The sequence below is a fragment of the Mytilus californianus genome, unplaced genomic scaffold (genome assembly GCF_021869535.1).
Source record: "Mytilus californianus isolate M0D057914Y unplaced genomic scaffold, xbMytCali1.0.p SCAF_4, whole genome shotgun sequence".
Taxonomy (NCBI): Eukaryota; Metazoa; Mollusca; class Bivalvia; order Mytilida; family Mytilidae; genus Mytilus; species Mytilus californianus.
The window spans coordinates 88,000,131-88,019,560 of NW_026262690.1; the positions used below are offsets into that span (position 1 = coordinate 88,000,131).

Sequence of the window (19,430 nt, forward strand, 5' to 3'; positions counted from 1 at the left end):
CATCTCTTTTTTTTTGGTTGAGGATTACAACAAGAAAGTATAATATTAGATACACAAACTAACAACCGTGTGTGGTTCAGTAATTAAATCAATGGAATGAAAGCAACCGCAGTCAACGACATGGCAAAGATCGTCTTGAGCAAAATACTCTGGTTTATTCCTCACGTCATACCTCCATTATGAACAAGTTAACAATGTGTAAGACCTTCTAAAGCAAGACGTAACTCAACTGTGGTTTCTACATCAGGAAATGTAATTCATAACCGTTTCATAAAGCACACAGTTGACATGGCAAAAAATCCACCGAAAGTGGTCGGGGGGAAACCAGATAAGTCACGTTTACCTCTCGAACACGGGAAATTAACGCAGTTCTCAAGAAATTAAAGGTAATAACGCTGTACAAAGAGGTATCAAATTCCGTAAGAAGTTCTTCAAATGGATCATCTCATCAGCAAATACAGTTTGAATTAGACGAACAAACGATAACTGTTATGTTCTTATATAATGAAAATGGACAGAAATGATGTAGCACTCACTTTCTACAACAAATTGATTTTTTAAAAAAATTCAAAGAGAAGCGGGAAATCACGTCAGGAAAAACTACGACGGTTCGAAGAAAAAGGAGCGGACGTATGTGGGTATAGACTATGTAACAAATAAACTTACAAATAAATGGACAACAAATTGTTTAAATCCATCGCTACAAAACCCTTTTCTAAGAGGTACATACGATTGAAGTAGTTTTATTCTCGGTCCCAACATAGTTTTCAAGAACATTCCTTTCTTAAGTATGAATTTGAGTAGTAAACGATTGGGAAGGTTTGAGTTGCACGATAGTACGGAGAAACAATATTTTAATCTTTCGAATACAAATTAGACTTGAGAATTCAAAAATACATTCGAGTATTGAAACCCTACAACAGACCGGGCAAGCTTGGTTTAACTACTTTCAGGTCCTGTCCTGCCCCAATATCAGTGTCAGTCGGAATTGAATTAGATACCGACATATGCATATTCCTTTTGATTACAATCAGTTCATTGGTTATAGTATAATCGTTCTTCTCAAAGAGTACAGGTAATAAAGAAAAGAAAAATTAAGACAACGTATGCTCAGCCAGAATCTACGGATTCAAGATCAATGACTAAGAGAGCGAAAGCTTTGATGACGAAGACATCCACGAAGCAAAATTTGATAATTGTGCAATGCTTGAATTTGTTCTTTGATTAGAAACAATAACTGCGACAACCAAAGGCTTCTTTGTTTGTTAACCTACTTATTCCGACATTTATTCTTAAAAATGTATAGAAGTATTTCAGCTTTGACTTCCTTATCATCTGTATACTTTCGCTTATGTCACTTCCTTCCAACTGTTTGTCTTAGTTTATGTTCTTGTTCTTCCCTATCTTCCCTTTGAGTTGTATTGCAATCAGATATATGTGAATAACTCCAGTAGGAAGATGTGTCCACTTCGTTTGCTCATGACTGTTCCTTCGCCGTGTTTATCAAAATAAAGTATAAATTATTATACATTCGACGGATTAAGAACATAGGTGCCATAATCATTCTGCGAAAGGAATCAATTTAAGCAGTTCCAAAATATAAGTATCGACAGGAGGCAGAATAATAGGCGTTCATACATTGATAACAAGAGATGTTAAATTTGTAATCAATGATAGTACTGGAACAGATAATGAAAAACGATCTTACTATGATATTCAAAGCTGTCAGTAAAAACGAATCTTTCGGATTTTGTTCTATTCGAAGTTAGTTTGTCTGGTTCTGATTCACTTACATTACTAAGAAATAAGAAGACGAGTATTTAGATGTGAGTATGGACTATCAGTGTTCGTAATGCTGAATCTATTAATTTGAAATTTGAAAATATTCAATTGTTAATACTTGTACTTGAAGCAGTTTGCGAGATTTCAATTTATATTGAAAACTTCAGGATATCATCTTTTGGACGGACAAATTTCCAAATATTACTTCTGTTTTCCAGTAAAATATTTGTACAAGAATTATTCCATGATCTTTGAAAATTTAAAAAAATCATTTGAGAGTTAGTGTAACTTTTCCCACCTTAAAATTAATCTGAAGGGTTTTAAAACCTCATTGCAATCAAATGCAAATTAAAATTGTGATCTGAAAGTCTGTATGAAATGAACTGATGTAGTGAATTTGATATGTGTAGTCTTTATGTGTACAATATATACAAAAATAAAACATTGGTTCAGAGAGTATTCACGTTTATACTGCCCATATTGCTAGCCTTCCTTAAAAGACAGAGGGTATTAAACTCAAATAGTCAATTAAAAGTATGTTTCTATAGATTCTTCAAAAAAAGTAAGATAACTGGTCATATTTATATTTATTTTTAATTGGCTCTGGTCTACTGAGTACTGTGGGAATATTTGCTGTTGTACTTTCTATATAAATTACAAAAAAGGAAAAGAAGAAAAAACTATTGGTTACATTTTATTTTTTTAATTTGAAAAAAGGGTCAGTACAATACATTGTGCAAAGAATCCCGTTGAGCACAACAGTTGTATATAAATTTAAAAAAAAAGTGAAAGTATAATCGCCAATTATTCCTGTAATGCAAATAATCAATTAACTTTATTTTATCTTTATATTTTACTTAGTGATAGGAATTTCAATTGTCATTAAGTCAATTATGAATATAAAAACAGACAACCTATTAAACAGAGTTTGATAAACAATCTAATATTTACTGGACATGCGGGAGCAATGATGCTTGTTGCTTGTTTTTCAAGTTGACCCATGCTATTTTTGTCTACACACTGAAAACACTTATTGCCAATGAGATGTAAGCAATTATAGACAACTGTACGGCCTTCTCCAATGCCAAAACTCATACTGTATAGTCAGCTATAAAAAGTCCTGCCATGAAAAATATGAAACATTCAATCGAGAAAAATAACGGCCTAATTTATAACAAAACACTTTACGAAAATCAAATATGACAGACGTGAACCAACGACAACCACTGAACTAGAGGCTTCTGACTTGGGACAGGCACATAAAGAATGTGGCGGAGTTAAACATGTTTGTGATTGCTCAACCCTCATCCAACCTGAGACGGTGGTTTAACAGCACAACATAAGAACAAACTATAAAAATTAGTTGAAAAAGGCTTAAGTCATCAGATCGATACAGAGAAAAAAGTCAAACAATAACACAGACAGGACATAGCAGAGTATATATCCATTTCTTAGATGGATATATACCCTGCCACATTAGACAATTAGAAATGCCTATTTAAACCTGTAATTTAGCATCATAATTTATCATATTAATTATGTATTGTAATATTCCATATCTTGTTGTTAAACTACAATATCAACTTCTATTTAGGCCTACACAATTGAAAGCAAGAGATCTGCAATAAATCTTGCTTACTGCTCACAATTATAAAAACAAAAAAACAAAAGTTCACTCGTTTTTCAGAAAATTGGACAACAATAAGATAACCTCAATACATCCAGAAGCATTTCGAGACCTACCATCGTTACAGTATCTGTATGTATACTTATTTACAATATTGTATCTAGGTAATGAGAAACAAGTATTCTAGAAAACTTCATATTCAGAGTACGTTATATGTTATCAATAGCAAAGATAATCTTTATTATAGTTTTTTTTTATTTAAATTGTGCATTAATCTTTTAGATGGAACTTACAATCAAATTAAAAAATGGAAAGAATAAAAAAAAAAAAAATACCAAAACGGTTGTCTTCGGAAAGTTTTATTCATGCGGGATGGCTAAGCTATTAAACCAGGTTGAAACCATCAATTCTTCGGAAATATGACATTTTCTTTCCATGCTTCGATATAGCCGAGCGCTTGATTTTATCAGGTATTATTGCCTCACCCTTTTTTAAATGTATCTTGAAGTTGCATGTTAGTTAATACCTTTTTGCGAGATGATTTTCCATCTCAAGCGACCCGATCCGACTCATAATGGTTTTTCTCGGTCGAAAAGAGTGCAAAAATGATGACGTCATAATTCAACGATATTGACATTGCCTAGCGATAAACAGATTATCTATGGTCTTTCATCTGGAAATTTTTTCTCGGCTACGTCCTATCTGCAAACTTACACCTTTCGATGACATTTTAGTCGGAAAACTCCCTCCTATTTTCAAAACTATATATAATATTTAAGTAATTCATCCAACAATAAAACGCTTACTGTCCACAATTCCTTTGACTACCATGAATATTTAAATACGCAAGAACGTAAGGCTTCATTTAAAACAGTAATCAGTTAAACCAAGCGGGAAGCATATCGTGACAAACTTTATTGTCATGTTACGGATGGGTGAGTTAAGTCGCAGTATGATACACAACATTCATAAAATTATATTAATATAACATGACAACGGTCTAAAAACTTATAGTTTATGTTTCATTTTAAGCCCTGCTGTTGGTACACGGTTTTTAATAACTGTGTTATCTTAAAAGTTGTAAGCTCGACGTTAATGAAAATAACACTAATAGATTTTTAGTGTCTCAATAGCTTTTTTTGAGTTGACCTTCATCATGAAATCTCAAACTTAAATATTTGAAGCCAGGCATGTATAGATACGTAAAAATGTTTTGAGCCGATATGACTAAAAGAGAGCCACCTGGCAGAAGTTTATGTTTACTTTGCATATGTTAACTTTGCCTAACAAATTAGATATATATTGGCCACGAAATGTACAAATGTCAAGCAAACAAGAATACTTTAGGCCTGATTAATATACAAAATAATGAACGAAAAACAAAACTAGTTTGAAGGCGCCAACCCTCCCCTAACCGGGGACAGTGGTGTAATAGTACAACATAAGAACAAACTATCAAAATCAGTTAACAAGGGCTTATTTCATCAGATGGATACAAAGCAGAAATACATTTAACAAAACCGTAGGACGAGGAAGGGTACTTATACATCACCACAACAAAAAGTCACTAAGTACAGATCAGAGAGTACTCGCAGTTACTGACAGCTATTTCAAAGCTAATAACAACTAATAAAACATCATGCATCTAAGACTAAAATATCAATATGTACACATCCAACATCATATGGACGAAATCCCTCACTTAATAATTTACCAGTAATACATAGATTACGTTCATTGAAATCCAAAACGTCACAACAGACACGAGCATAGTGAACGATTTGCAATATATAAACACCGTAAGATGGTGCAAAAGGAACATCACTGTCCAAAAAAAGGGAAAATTAACAATAAGGAACGAAAACTCGTCCCTTATGTCGTAAGTTATAGTGTAGAGTTTTCCGTGTAAAACTGTGATATCTAAAACTAGGAAAGGGCAGTTACTACTGTTTCTATTTGATTTATTTAAAGTAAGTTCCTTTGGCTAAATTTTGGTAGTATATTTAGAAAATTCTTTATTATTCTTTTAACGAAAAAATATTATCAAAATAATGGTAATTTGTGGAATTTATCAATTTAAAGCAATTTAAACAATTCTTTTTTGAGTTTGGTCATACACTGTGAGTCATAACAGTACAAGAACAAGTCTGTTATTAAAGGGGCGCCATTCATGCAGATTGCATTCAGATTTACCAAACGGCCATTTAATTAAAGAAAACGTTTGTTTAATAATATTTTGTGGAAGTGTAGTGTAAAGGGTTTAAAAGTCAATACTCTCCACAGAATCAAAAGGACCATCAAAAGCAAGTAATTAATTCAAATCATCCAAAGAATTTTTGTACACTATGAAAATAATTAATTCCACTATTTTCATATGTTTTATTACAAACGTTAATGATAAGTTCTTTGATAGTAGTTAAGGAACTAGTCAAAAGTACTGAAAGATTAGTTGTAGAACTTTTACTAGAGGCCGAGATGAAATGATATTTTACTGGGTTTTTTTGTGTAGTTTATGTAACCAATACATAGCAGGGACCTTAAAATTTTCAAAAGAGGTCTTAAGCTGTGAAGTGGTTATGATATGATTGTTTACTAAACGACTTTCTGTAGAGCGCACGGACTTGAATGTAGAAGAATTTTAAATTTCATTCTTAAGAACGTCCGTCTAGTATTTACGACATACTATCACCACATTGTTGGCTGCTTTGTCGGCCGGTAGAAACACAATCTGCTTTGCGAGTACTTGAAGTTTATTTCTTATTCTAGAAATATGCGTATTATGTACTCAGTTATCTATTCGAAATTATTTTCAAAATATGATATTCGAATATCCACAACATTCATAAAATTAAGAATGGAAACGGGGAATGTGTCAAAGAGACAACAACCCGACCAAAGAGCAGAAAACCGTTTACACAAATTTTTATAATTCGATGAAAGAGCGTCTATTGTGACCTGACGACACTGTTTCCAATCTATTTTAAATGGAGGACAATATTTTTGTCCTTTTTAAAAAAGTTTTTAAACTCTCGGTCTTGAACGATATTGAGGACCCCCGTAATAACATGGCCATTGGAATCATATAAAAAATTCGACGATTCACAGTCTCATGTTAGTGGAGTATTATTTTCTACACTAAAGTCTGATGTTACTGACATATAATTTGAAATTAAACTCTTTTTTTTTTGTATATATACGAAATAATAGGTGTTTCTATGTTGTCAAAATAGGTAGGTATAAATTTTCGAATGGTAAAGTCATTAAATATACCCGATAAGTTGATGAAATCAATACCTCTGTAAATATATTTAATTTTCATAAAATGCCATATATGATCCTAAGGTTTATCGACACGCGGGAACAGCCTATGATGGCAAAAAGCTGTTAATTATACGCTAATATTCATAGGTTGTTTGTTTACTTATCTGCTAACAATTTAAATTTCAACAGTTATGTGTTACTAGAAGAGAGTGTAAATGCGTAAATAGAAAGAAAAATGGAAATTAAAATCCAGGTAAAACATGAAAAAGATATTAAAAAAATCCCACACCATTTATGAAAACTGTTGTCGTCATTACGGACCATCATGTCCAACATTTGGGCACCATATAATTAATAGTATGTAAGCAAAACAAAACAGGAGCAAGGTTTGAAAAACACCTAATCCAAATGTTGGTCAATATCGCATAAGGATGTACTTAGATGAAATTAAAAAAACCAAGAATTTAAAATTGATACTTTAAGTTGAAAGAGCATTAGTCAAAGAACAAAATAAGCTAAAAATATTGATAGATTATACAGCTCCTTTTCGATATATTTTATTTTTTTTTAAATGGCGGGAAAAGGCTAACTTTTACCTTATATTTACATTGGTATTATTTCGGTCTCAAATCGAAAGAAAAGAAATCTAGAATCTGCTTAAATTTTGGTAAATGACACTTTATGAGCTAATGAAGTCTTATATGAAAAGAAAAATGTGTGTTATGGGGCAAAATATTTTACCCTGTATTGAAGGAAAATAACCAAGGAGTCCGACCTTTGACATACATTCCTTTACCTCACCTAAGTACATCCTTAAGTCAAGTACATATTCATCAACAGTTAAACAGATTTCAATGTCATTTATTTCAGATATGTGCGCAACTGTCAAATAACAACAATACAACAAGGAACGTTTCAAGACCTACGATCGATCTATGTTTTGTATGCATATATGGTGAATTACTTTATCCATAAAGAAATTTAAAAACATTTTGGGGTCCCAATTAACAGCAGTTACTCTAAAAAAACTTTTCACATTTAAAATACAAGATATTTATGTAAAATGTTTGTTTTATTGTTAAAATGTCAAAAAAGGTAGAAAATAAGCTTTCGGGAGTATAATTTTTCACTGGTGAGGATTACATTTTAAAGCTTTATTTGTTTCAAAAAAGGTGCTAATTGCAAAAATGTGCACAATATAAAAAGATTAACAAATCACAGCTTAATTTACCAGCTTCAGCCGACATGACATAAGAAAACAATTTTTTTTACAGTTCTATGAAAAATTATATTAATTTTTGCTTTAGGCTTTTACACGACAATAAAATTACTACAATACAAGAAGGATCATTCCTGAACCTAACAAGGATCCATACTATGTATGTATATGTTTTTAACTAGAGTAGAGCATATTGATAATTATCAATGAATATTCTTTGTTGCATTATCACCTATTACTAATCTTTTTAAGTTTCAGTCAATGTATTGACATGAAGAGTTTTGTAATTCCGTAATTGGTAGAATTTACTTGATATTTGGTTTGTTTTCCCGTTATCTGATGAAAATATAGCTTACAAAGAATTTAGACCACCACACAAACAGTTCTTAATGGGAGATTTCTGAATAGCTCCCTCTTTTTTTTTAGTCCTAAATTAGTAAAATCCATGGTGAACGGGAGGCAACTCTTAATATTCATCTCAGTATAGACAAAGGAAAAATCTCGTTTTTAAAGAAGAAAAAATGTCGTAGGGGAATCAACAAAAGGGAAAATAAACAAATAAAAATACCATGTTTTCACACCATTTTTAGACAAATGTTTGAGCAATTAATCGTGTGTGTAAAAGATTCAAGATTTTTGTTAATGAATAATGTTTCTGCTAAATGCATGCAAACTTAAAAGAGTAATTTTAGAGGCGAAGCTGTGACCTCAATGATATGTATAAATACATTTTCATTGATTTTAGATAATATTTTTTTCCATTTTATAATTAGTCCTTGTCGAAACTGTATTCCCGTACCAAAAGAAATTGATAAACCTACTTGTGCTAAAAAGCATGACAAGCTAAAAAAATTCTGTCACTGGTAACCAAAAAAATTATAAAATGTAAATATTCCCTTTTTGGTGCCAAGCTTTGAATGAAGAGGCACGATTTGCTATGTTATTCAGATGTTTAATTAGATAAAGTCTATGATTGATTGGTTCCTTCGATATATATTTTTAAAACCATTGGAAAAGAAATGATTATGACATTATGTCTGCATCAATGTTCATTAATTTCTTTCATAAGAGAGTAATCCGTAAACACATTTTCCACATTTAGCTTCAATGTTCCGTAATTAACATGAAATACCACTATCATCTTCTCATATTCTTCCTAGTTATAGTTGTAATGATTAATCGAAACAATGATTTTTATAACAAAAGCGTAGAACAGGCACACAGGCTTCAACGTTTTAAAACTTCTATTGATGACACTGAATTCCTTTCGCACATAAAAGAACTTTTGAAATCAAAGTTTTATTTGTAGTTGATATCACGTTATTAAGTAGCGTCGTAATAAAAAAAAAACAACAGCAAATGATACCATCATTTCCATCCCCCAGTTTGATACTTCAAACTAGTTTCTGAAAGTGTGAGCATTCGTTGATAAAGTTTGTTCATCATAAATCATTATTTTGCTATCATTCATAAACCAATGTATAAAGCTTATTGCTTTTATGAAGAATGAAATTGTATAAAACATGTAACTAGAATCATCTAAATACTAAACAGCACAACAAACGACGTCCAACACCAACAACCTACCCTTCCGAAAAAATAACGTCTATACAAGCCGGGAAAAAAACAACAGCGAACAATAAATGATCGACATAGCCTGACTTTGAACAGGCGCAACATGTGTTTGGATAAAACCAAGTCCGACATGCTCATAAACCTTCTTTTTGCCTATCTAGAGCATATGTCCCATTGATATGGGAGACAAGGTCTAAAGGAATCTAGATAAAGTTGCTATATCTTTTTTTTTTTTTGGGGGGGGGGGGGGGGGGGGTTACGAAGTAATTTTGTTATAAGACATTTGTCTATATTGGGATACATATCTTTACCTCTATGTCTTTTTATAAATGCGTCGTTCAGTTGCTTAATCATTGAGTTGCCTCTAATTTTTAAATATACAGTTAAAAATAAGATTCGAAGCTAGAGTCTCCCAATGAAAAACTCAATCTTGACTCTAGTTTTCTTGATATTAGGTTCTGTGGTTTGAATTAATAATTAGTATTAAGTTGTTAATTCAAACAATTGCACGTCGTAAAACTTTCACTGCACGATTATGAAAAAGAAATAAAATGTTAATGTGTTACGTAGTAACCGATGATACCATAAGTAAACAAAAAATATTTTACAGTATGGATCAATGATAACGTCTCTTTAGAATAGTAAGAACAATCTGTCATAGAATTGTTCTACAGAGTTCTAGAACAGTTACACTCTAAAATAGTTCTACCCTAGAATTAGAATGAAGTCTAGTGTAGAACTTCAAAATTATTTTAATGTAGAACGATCAGGACCAGTTCAATGACAGACCTGTTAAACCCTTGGCTAGGTTAGAATTTTAGAATCTGTTTCAAGTTAGAACAGTCCAAATTTAGTTTATTCAGAGCAGCTATCTGATCGTGATTAAGAACAGGGGCAGGTAGCTGGATTTTCCCTGTATGTCATATTTGGATATAAAGGATGAAATAGTTAAAATGACTAATCTTTGATTTATGTTTAAGTTAGGTTATTTACCCATATTTATAATAAATGTTCAATTTAAATCTAAATACACCTGTGATGTAAATCTTGTGTTCAAACTCTCCATTATGTTTTCAGGAATGGGGAGTTATTTTTCATTGTTCATCTTTGATCATCAAGACGGTTTGCCTTTTGAATATTTCCATGGGCACTTCCTTAAACAGTGTTCACTCATTGAAATAATTCTGAAGGACGTAACACGATGTTGAGTAAAGATGAAAACTAACTTAAACGTCTGATACTGGATTTTAAAACAAAGAGATCGTAGTAATACAATGAACACCAAATATCTCATTATTATCAAAAAGCGTTTATTTATGAGTCGTCATTCCATCGTATAAATTACAGTATCTTTTTCACTAATATTCAACAACATTATCCAAATTTGATTTCCGATGCAAATCTTGGCAGAATTTCTGTCATGGATAGTATCCAAGCGGGTAAAACGCCGGAATATTTCCTTTGAGTGCCATTCCTCTTCTACAAAATATCAAATGTAGTTGTTTGGTTTAGGGGCCAGCTGAAGCACGCCTCCGAGTGGGGGTTTTCTTGCTATATTGAAGACCCATTGCTGGCCTTCGGCTCTTTTCTGCTCTTTGGTCGGGTTGTTGTCTCTTTGACACATTCCCCATTTCCATTCCCAATTTAACTCGGTTAAATTATTTTGTAATATTGAACACATTAACATTTTTCAATAATTATAGATTATAACATGTCCTTTTCTATATCGGTCCTGGCATCATGCCGAGACTCCCATATAAGCCCAAAGCGCTAGCCGAGGGCTCATATGGGTCGAGGGATGATACCAGGGCAGATATAGAAAAGGACATGTCATAATCTATTTTATCACATATTTGTTACGAAAACATTGGGTTTTGCATATGTAATAACCGCACAATTGTCCTACTCATATTGCTGCCCGGGGCAAAAATGTAGTTATTGGTTATTGTGCCCCGGTTTCAAATGACGTGACGTCATTTCGTCCTTAACGACAATGGCAAACAATGACGGTGTTTGTATTGAAAATTATGAGAATTATGCTACAATGGCAACTAGTAACAATGTCCAACCAACTATTATCGATTTAGGCTATTACCATATTCAAATATAAGGGGAATGTTACAATAAATTTGTATGCAGTAAATATCAAAAACTAATGAAAAATGTGATAAATCTTTTTAGATTTTACCTGTTGTGGTTATTTAAATAGTTATAATTGAACGTTTTTCTCTTTTCTGTAGAACTTAAATATGTGATAAATATATTATAACATGTCTTTTCCATATTGGCCCTGGTATCATTCCTCGACCCATATCAGCCCTCCGCTAAAGCTCAGGACCACAAAAAAACTTCGACTAATCCGAAATTTCGAGTCAACTGAGTTCAAGACAACGAGAGTTAACTGTACATCTTTACATATTGTTATTGCTCTTAATTGCTGTTTATTGTATTTTTCCAGTTTTTGTATTGACTTAAATTACTCAAATATATATATATATATATAGCCAAAAGGGAAGTATTTTTTTCGCATTTCGAAAAGAAATACTTATCGGTTGGTTCCGGTTATTATATGCGAGTATATACGGTTAAACAAATGTTTCTTAATATGCAGTTGAATGGTTTATTAAGGTTTACGCTGTATTGAGCAATATTTGCAAAATATCATTGTTTACGTGCCTAAATAAACTAATGACACGATACATCTAGTGTTTTTTGGTATCTCTTTTGTTCTATATTTTGCACCAAATTAAACAAAAAAAAAACCAAAAAAAAACCACATATATAACTTATTAACCATCTATGTGTTCCCCTTGGACACATACGATTCTTGAACAATGCTTTATCAATTGCCTGTTTCGCGACCTGACACCAGAAAGATTATGGTAAAGAATTTGGGCAGGTTTATTATCTATCTCCAGTTATTTTGCACTAACTGTAGTTGACGTCTCGTGTAATGTTGCGTACGTTTAGTATCACAATGTAAATTTGGGCACATGCTATCAACATATATTGAAGCAAAAAAGCTTATAGCATATCAATAAGTAACAATGATAGCAAATATCATATGATATCAATAATATCCACAATATTGTTTGTTAATAAGAGCTGCCTGAACATGTGCTAAAGATAGTTCTGCGGTAATCTGTCCAAAATAGTTCTAGGAAGTATAGGCCAAAAGTAATGAAAGACACGGTTCATTTATAAATTATATTGTTACATTTATTTTGTATATTAATAGTAATTTTTTCCTCACAGAAACCTGACTAACAACAACATATCTGTCATTGAGGAAAACGCCTTCATCAATCTAGGAATCCAAGCCATGTAAGTAAAAACAGACAATTTATGTCATTATATTCATTCAGTACAAGAATAAAATCTATGAAAGGAATGTACCATTTAAAATCATATTTTTCATTCAATTTATTAAAATCTAGTGTGACTTTGTCAAACCACTTATTTAACTCACAAATTAGACCAGTATAAATTTACAACAGTGAAATATCGTAATGATAGACAAACTCTTATTTTTCGTGGTAGACTTTTAAGGCAAGAAACTAGCCCCTTACTTAAAGAAACTCTTAATTTAACCAAAATTTTACATAACTCAACTATTTATTCATGGTATTCCTATGTTAATCAAGTAAGATTTATGTAAGAAATCAAAATAATAAAGTTATTGATAATCAAAATGAAAAATAAAATATCAAATTTACAAGAAAATAGTAAACTCCAAATTAAATAAATAAAAAAAAGTCATAGTTTTGAAACACACCTACAATGTACTTTACAAAAATATAGACATTTAATTTGTAAATTTCGAATAAGTGACCACAGTTTATTAAAAGCAACTGGTAGAAACCGGAAACTCCTTTTTTTTTTTATCTGAATTGGATCTATCTTCGATTAAAGATTCCATACTACTAGTAAAGCTAAAACCAACATTATCATATATGGATTTGACATGTTCAATCCATTTAAACTTATATGCCATCCGGATTCGTTAAATTTGAACATTGCAGAGTATTAAATGGAAAAACATTTGAATTTTTGAAATACTAAGGCTTTTTTACCTTAGGAATAGATTACCTTAGCTGTATCTGGCAAAAATTTTAGGAATTTTTGGTCCTCCATGCTCTTCAACTTCGTACATTATTTGGCCTTTTTAACTTTTTTCAATTCGAGCGTCACTGATGAGTCTTTTGTAGACGAAACGGGCGTCTGGCGCAAATACAAAATTTCAATACTGGTATCTATGACGAGTTTATTTATGATTATTGCAAATAATTCGGTTCCAAAAATTAACTGTTCTAAGTTGAATTGTGATATCGATCGGACATCGGCCGTCATGAAAATTAGAGCTGTTGTTCTAACACTTATAATATTTCTACAAAACTGTAAGTGTATCGTTTCTAAAATGATAATGTTTTCAAAACCCCACACCTCACAGCCGTAGTTAAGAACTAGCAGTACTAGGTTATCAGCAAGTCTTAGTTGTAATTCTATTGGTAAAGAGATATTTCACAATTTACTGTAAAGGCCAAAGCGCCTTAGTTGCATGGTTAGCTGCATTTTGTTTCGCCTTTACAAATGAACCATTATACTTAAAAGTGATCCTAATCTATGAATAGGAACCTCGGTTTTCCAAATCTTCACCCAAAAGTTGGAAAACCGGTTGTATTCTGGTTTTCCTCTTACAAAGGTAACAACCTTCGTTTATGATTTTTTTTTTAAATTTCTATTTCATGCATTACTTTTCGAATGCTTATAGAGCTTCTTGCATTGATTCGGGGTTTTCTGATAAAATAATAGTATCATCTGCATACAACAAAAGAAATAATTTTAGATAGATGGACAAATGTTGATGACATTTGGTCTCGAGGATTTGCTAGTGGGGAACATCGTTTTTTTTTAAAGAAGTAGTCAAGATCATTTAAGTACGGTGCAGAAAATGTGAAAGGTTTTCTCCTTGTCAAACACCTATATCGCAATTAAAGAATAACGAAAGCTCCTCGTCTCCGTTTGTAATACACGATTTGACAACGCTGTAGAGATTATTGATGACTTTAAATACTTTATCTGTGATTTCTGGTTTTTGTAATTTGACCCACAATGCTGAGCGCGACATAGTGTCAAAAGCCGTAGAAAAGTATAATTATTTTTATCCGAAACGATTAGTAAAAAGATATCAGGAAATAAAAACGAGTATATCATCTAATGTTCTATACTTCTGTCTAAAACCTGTTTGGGCTTCTATTATTAATTTAATTTCATCATATAATTCTCTTAATCTTCCATTGAAAACTGCTGTGAATTTTTTTCCAAGGCATGAAACTAGTATAATGGGTCTATAAGAATAAGGGTCGCATTTGTCCCCTTTATTCTTGTAAAAAGGTTTAGTCACTTTTAAAATGTCTTCTTATGTAATAAAAGAATTCAAAATTCGATCAATATTCTCTGGTGGGGCTTTCCTAAAATAAATATCTGGAAAGTCTCCTTCCTCATTAGACTGATTTAACTTTTTCAAAATATGCAGGAAATTGTTCAATACCTACTGGGCTTTTATTACTTGACTTTTGTTTCCCAATACTATTTGAATAATCCATAAGTTTTCAGGGTCAGATTTTAACTTTGCAATATTTTCGTGGAATGAATGATATGAGCAATTAATTGTGTTTTTTATATGATATACTCGCTTCTTTCATGGCTTTCTTATTGTTAAATTTTTGGAAATTTTATACTTTTGTTTTGCTTGTTAAAAATCTTTGATGAATCGTCAAAAATTTTACTTGTAACATTATCAATTTCTGCATGATCAACGTTCTCAGCTGTAGTTAAATCATCAAACGCTTTTTCTATTTCTTTTAACTGATCAGATTAATTTTCCTTAACATATTAGACAAATTTATCACCCTTTGAGCTGCACCACTTGACAGTTTGCCTTTGAGGCGACTCAATATTTTGTTCGTTTATTATCATCGTTTCTGTGTATATATTGAAACCTGTTTTACTGTGTACATCCAAGAGAATTGGATTACATACAAATTATTTTATTTTGATTAATGGAAATAAATCTGAAGACACAATGAGATAGTCTACCACACTAGCGGCATGTTCTTCTACCTACATAATTGTCATTACCTATTACAGAGTTAGCTATAAATAAATTCATTTTCTTACACATGTCAAGAAGTCTATGACCATAATGGTTTACTCGTTACGTGCATTCAGATTTTCGCTCTCGTGAAATGCCATTTGCAATAACGGTATCATAATTATAAAAATATTTCAGTGTGTCCTCATCATCATGATGAAACATGTCTAGTACAAACCGTTATGGAAAAATAAAATCTTGCAAGGTTGATGCCTTTGCATTAAAATCGACTATTAAAACACACGGTTAACTGTAGGTACTCTGTTTCAATTTCATTAACGGCATCTATCAATGAATATTAAGAACCATCGGGTTGAATGTATACACATCCAATTAAAGTTTTATCAGGTATTATGCCATTTGAAAGTTTCAACCACTGCACGAATTTACTGCCATGTTTGTGAAATATAATTATTATTGTTTCACATTACTGACTCCGAGCCGACCAGTCTTTGCTCCTACTCCTTAATGCCGCATGATTAGCATTGAAACAGCAAAATCCAATCTGAACATTTTTGTTCAACCCGGTCGGGATTCGAAAAAACGACCTCCGGCACTCGAGGCGAATCGGTAGTATAGAATATTATACCAAAAATCTCGAAGTACAATAAAACAATTATACAGTTTCGTAGAATTCTAACAGCTCCTAACGAGAGCAATAAGTATCTATCCTAAATGAGATACGTTAAGATAATAACAGTGGTCACAATACTATATTATGGATAGCCGGTTTCAGAGTATATTTCAAGTATCAACGCTCTCTTGCACATTAAAAACTTCTGCACGAATTCATTGAGGGGTCCGGATGTGGCCAGCTGTTGCAAGGCTGAACTTCTGTCCTTATCAAATATACCCTCATTTTCCAGTGCCATTCCAAGTTTCCCGTCCAACACAACAATGGACCTACCTATTGTATTTAAAATTTATGCGTTCTCGTCATAAACATGCATGGAATATATGCCATCGGACGTAAAGCAAACACATCACTCGATAATAATGCAAACCTACGTATGGTTTTTTTTTTGTACATTACTACATGACTTTTAAAAAAAAAAAATTAACTATGTTTCTTATCTAATTTAAGAATGATGATCAACCTTGCAAAAATATCTCTCATCAATTCACGTTTCAACCACTCAAACCTATAGTATTTGATTCTGAAAATGTTACATTTAGGCTGTTTCAATACGAAATTATTCATTACATTTTACAGGCATAGCTTTTCTTTTTAAAAAATAACTAAAGAAAACCGGATTTATTAATTAATTGAACCGAACAGACAACACTGTGACCTATAGTTGTTAATTTCTGTGTTATTTGGTCTCTTGTGGAGAGTTGTCTCATTGGCAATCATACCACATCTTCTTTTTTTAACACTTTTCATTTCGCATTTGCATGTCAGGTAATGTATGGAAATCATATAATCAAAACCTAAATAAACATTTATCTGACTATTCTGAAGGACCTTATGCTTCTAGGTCTGTTCGATTAGAAGTTGGGTAACAAGCTGTTTAGAAACTAATTGTTGTAAGAGATTTGCTTACTGTTTTCATATGGTCTGTTCTTTACAAATCAATATCATGATTACTGAAAGATTAAAAACATCAAACATATATCACATTAAGTTCTTGTGCAGAACATTCATTGGTTAGTTATAAATGAGGTTTTTATAGAATTTAAATTTACTCATTTATTAAATAAAGAATCATTATTTTTAAAAGTCGGAATTCAAAAATGTAAAAGTACCGCCTAATTTTATAAAACTATCCTATGGTCTTAATTTAATGCTAAAATATTTAATAATCAAATAATTAAATGATGCACTGCCACTTAATCAGAGCGTTTTCGATGCAATTAGGTAAATGCTATTCGCAAATACCAGTCTGGGTACTGTTTTACTATCATTTGAGTTGAATCAGATTTAGACTCGTCCATTTAAGGGGATTTAAGCTTCTGCAAGTGCTTTTTTGTGTACTTTTCTTACGATTTGAGGTTTTGTAAGTCAGTAAAAGTTCAATGAAAAGTTAATATTGACATTAAAAGACCTCCTTCCAAAAGGGCTGTTCAAATTTAAATGTCAATATAAACTAATCCATTGAACTTTTCCTATTACTTATTTAGATCATTTACATTTGCAGACAATCTATTACATATATTATCAACGTTATTTCTATCTATTTCATTATTATAGTCATTATATTTTTCATTTGTCCACTAATACCTTTTGCATCACCAGGACAAAATGTTTTTTGTTAACAAATTGTCATTTGTTCCATCATTTGTATACTGTTTTAGAGACAAAGAAGAATGTACATGTGAAAAAAAAGTTTAAAAAAAATTAACACTTCAAATTTGCAGATGTTGTAAAGAAAGTGAGTAGAACTCAACACATAGTCAATAACGGTAGAATTTCTACTAGTTGGATTATCGGTTCTTTTTTTCCCTTTCTACCGTTAAGTATAAACATTTTGTTATTGTCTCGCATGACGGACTCAAAAAGCGAGACAAATGTATTCTGTTTCCGGTGTCGGCGGTGGCAGCGTCGTCAACAATGTGTATGTTTGTGATTAGGTAAGGTTGATTGTGAACCACTAGTGGTAGGTCGATGATATTTGGTATGCAGTTGTATTAGCACTGGAATATCTCATTGCCATGGAGATTATTTGGCCCCATCCCCTTAGTCATAGTCTATTGACTTTGAAACTTTTACTTTGTGTACATGTATTAGTTTGTGATTAGGTCAGTTTATGGGGAACAACTAGAAATAGTTATATGATATTTAATATGTAGTTGTATAAACATTGGCATATCTCATTTCCATGGAGATAATTTGGCCCCGACCCCTCAGTCATCGTCTATTGATTTTGAAAGTTTTGCCTAGTTTACATGTTTAAGTTTGTGATTATGTCAGTGTAATATAGGAAACATTAGTGGTACAAAATGTAAGTCTAATGATATTTGGCATGCAATTGTATTTGCTTTAGCACATCTCAATATTCCATGGAGATTATTTGGCCCCGCTCCTTCAGTCATGGTCTATTGACTTTAAATGTTTTGCATAGTTTACATGTTAAAGTTTGTGATAAGATCAGTTTAAGATGAACCATTAATGATAAGTCAATGATATATACTATGCAAATATATTGGCATTTGCAAGTCTCATTTCTATGAACATTATATGGCACCACCCCCTGGAGGGTGGTTCAGTTTAGTTCAGTTATTAAAGATGATATAAATAAGAAGATGTGATAAGAGTGTCAATGAGACAACTCTCCATCCAAGTCACAATGTGTAAAAAGTAAACAATCAAAGTCAAAGTACGGTCTTCAACACGGAGCCTTGTATCACACCACACAGCAAGCTATAAAGGGCCCAAAATGACTAGTGTAAACCAATTCATACAGGAAAACCATCGGTCTAATCTATATAAAAACACGAGAAACGAGAAATACTTATGAACCACACCAACAAACGATAACCAATGAACAACAAGCTCCTGACTATGTAAGGGATTTAGGTGTATCAGATTCACTGGTCTTAAATCCCCTGTTTTTTTAGGTACCAGAAAAAACGTGCTGTAAAAACAGTTCATTATATCCTCCTTTGGAGAAAATTCTAAAGCGCCTTTTTGAATTAATTCTTCTACTTCCGTATTTATAATTTCTTAAGTTTTTGCAGGTGCCTATATTTTTCTTACCCATGTTTTTGGAGGTTTAGATTGAAATTCCAGACAATAACCTTCTTTGATCAACTTAATAACCCACTGATCGTTTCTGTTTAAAATTGGTTTAGACGCCCACTACAGGTTTTAA

The 19,430-nt window shown here is 32.0% G+C and overlaps 1 protein-coding gene across 1 annotated transcript in view; it reads left to right on the forward strand.

The window, feature by feature from the left end:
- Positions 1 to 19,430, forward strand: part of LOC127737129 (slit homolog 2 protein-like) — a 47,609-nt gene that overhangs the window by 11,713 nt on the left and 16,466 nt on the right. Inside the window, exons 4-7 of the mRNA XM_052247663.1 lie at positions 3,470 to 3,541; positions 7,541 to 7,612; positions 7,978 to 8,049; positions 12,720 to 12,788. Of these exons, the coding sequence (XP_052103623.1) occupies positions 3,470 to 3,541; positions 7,541 to 7,612; positions 7,978 to 8,049; positions 12,720 to 12,788 (285 nt within the window). The remainder of the gene's footprint in view (positions 1 to 3,469; positions 3,542 to 7,540; positions 7,613 to 7,977; positions 8,050 to 12,719; positions 12,789 to 19,430) is intronic.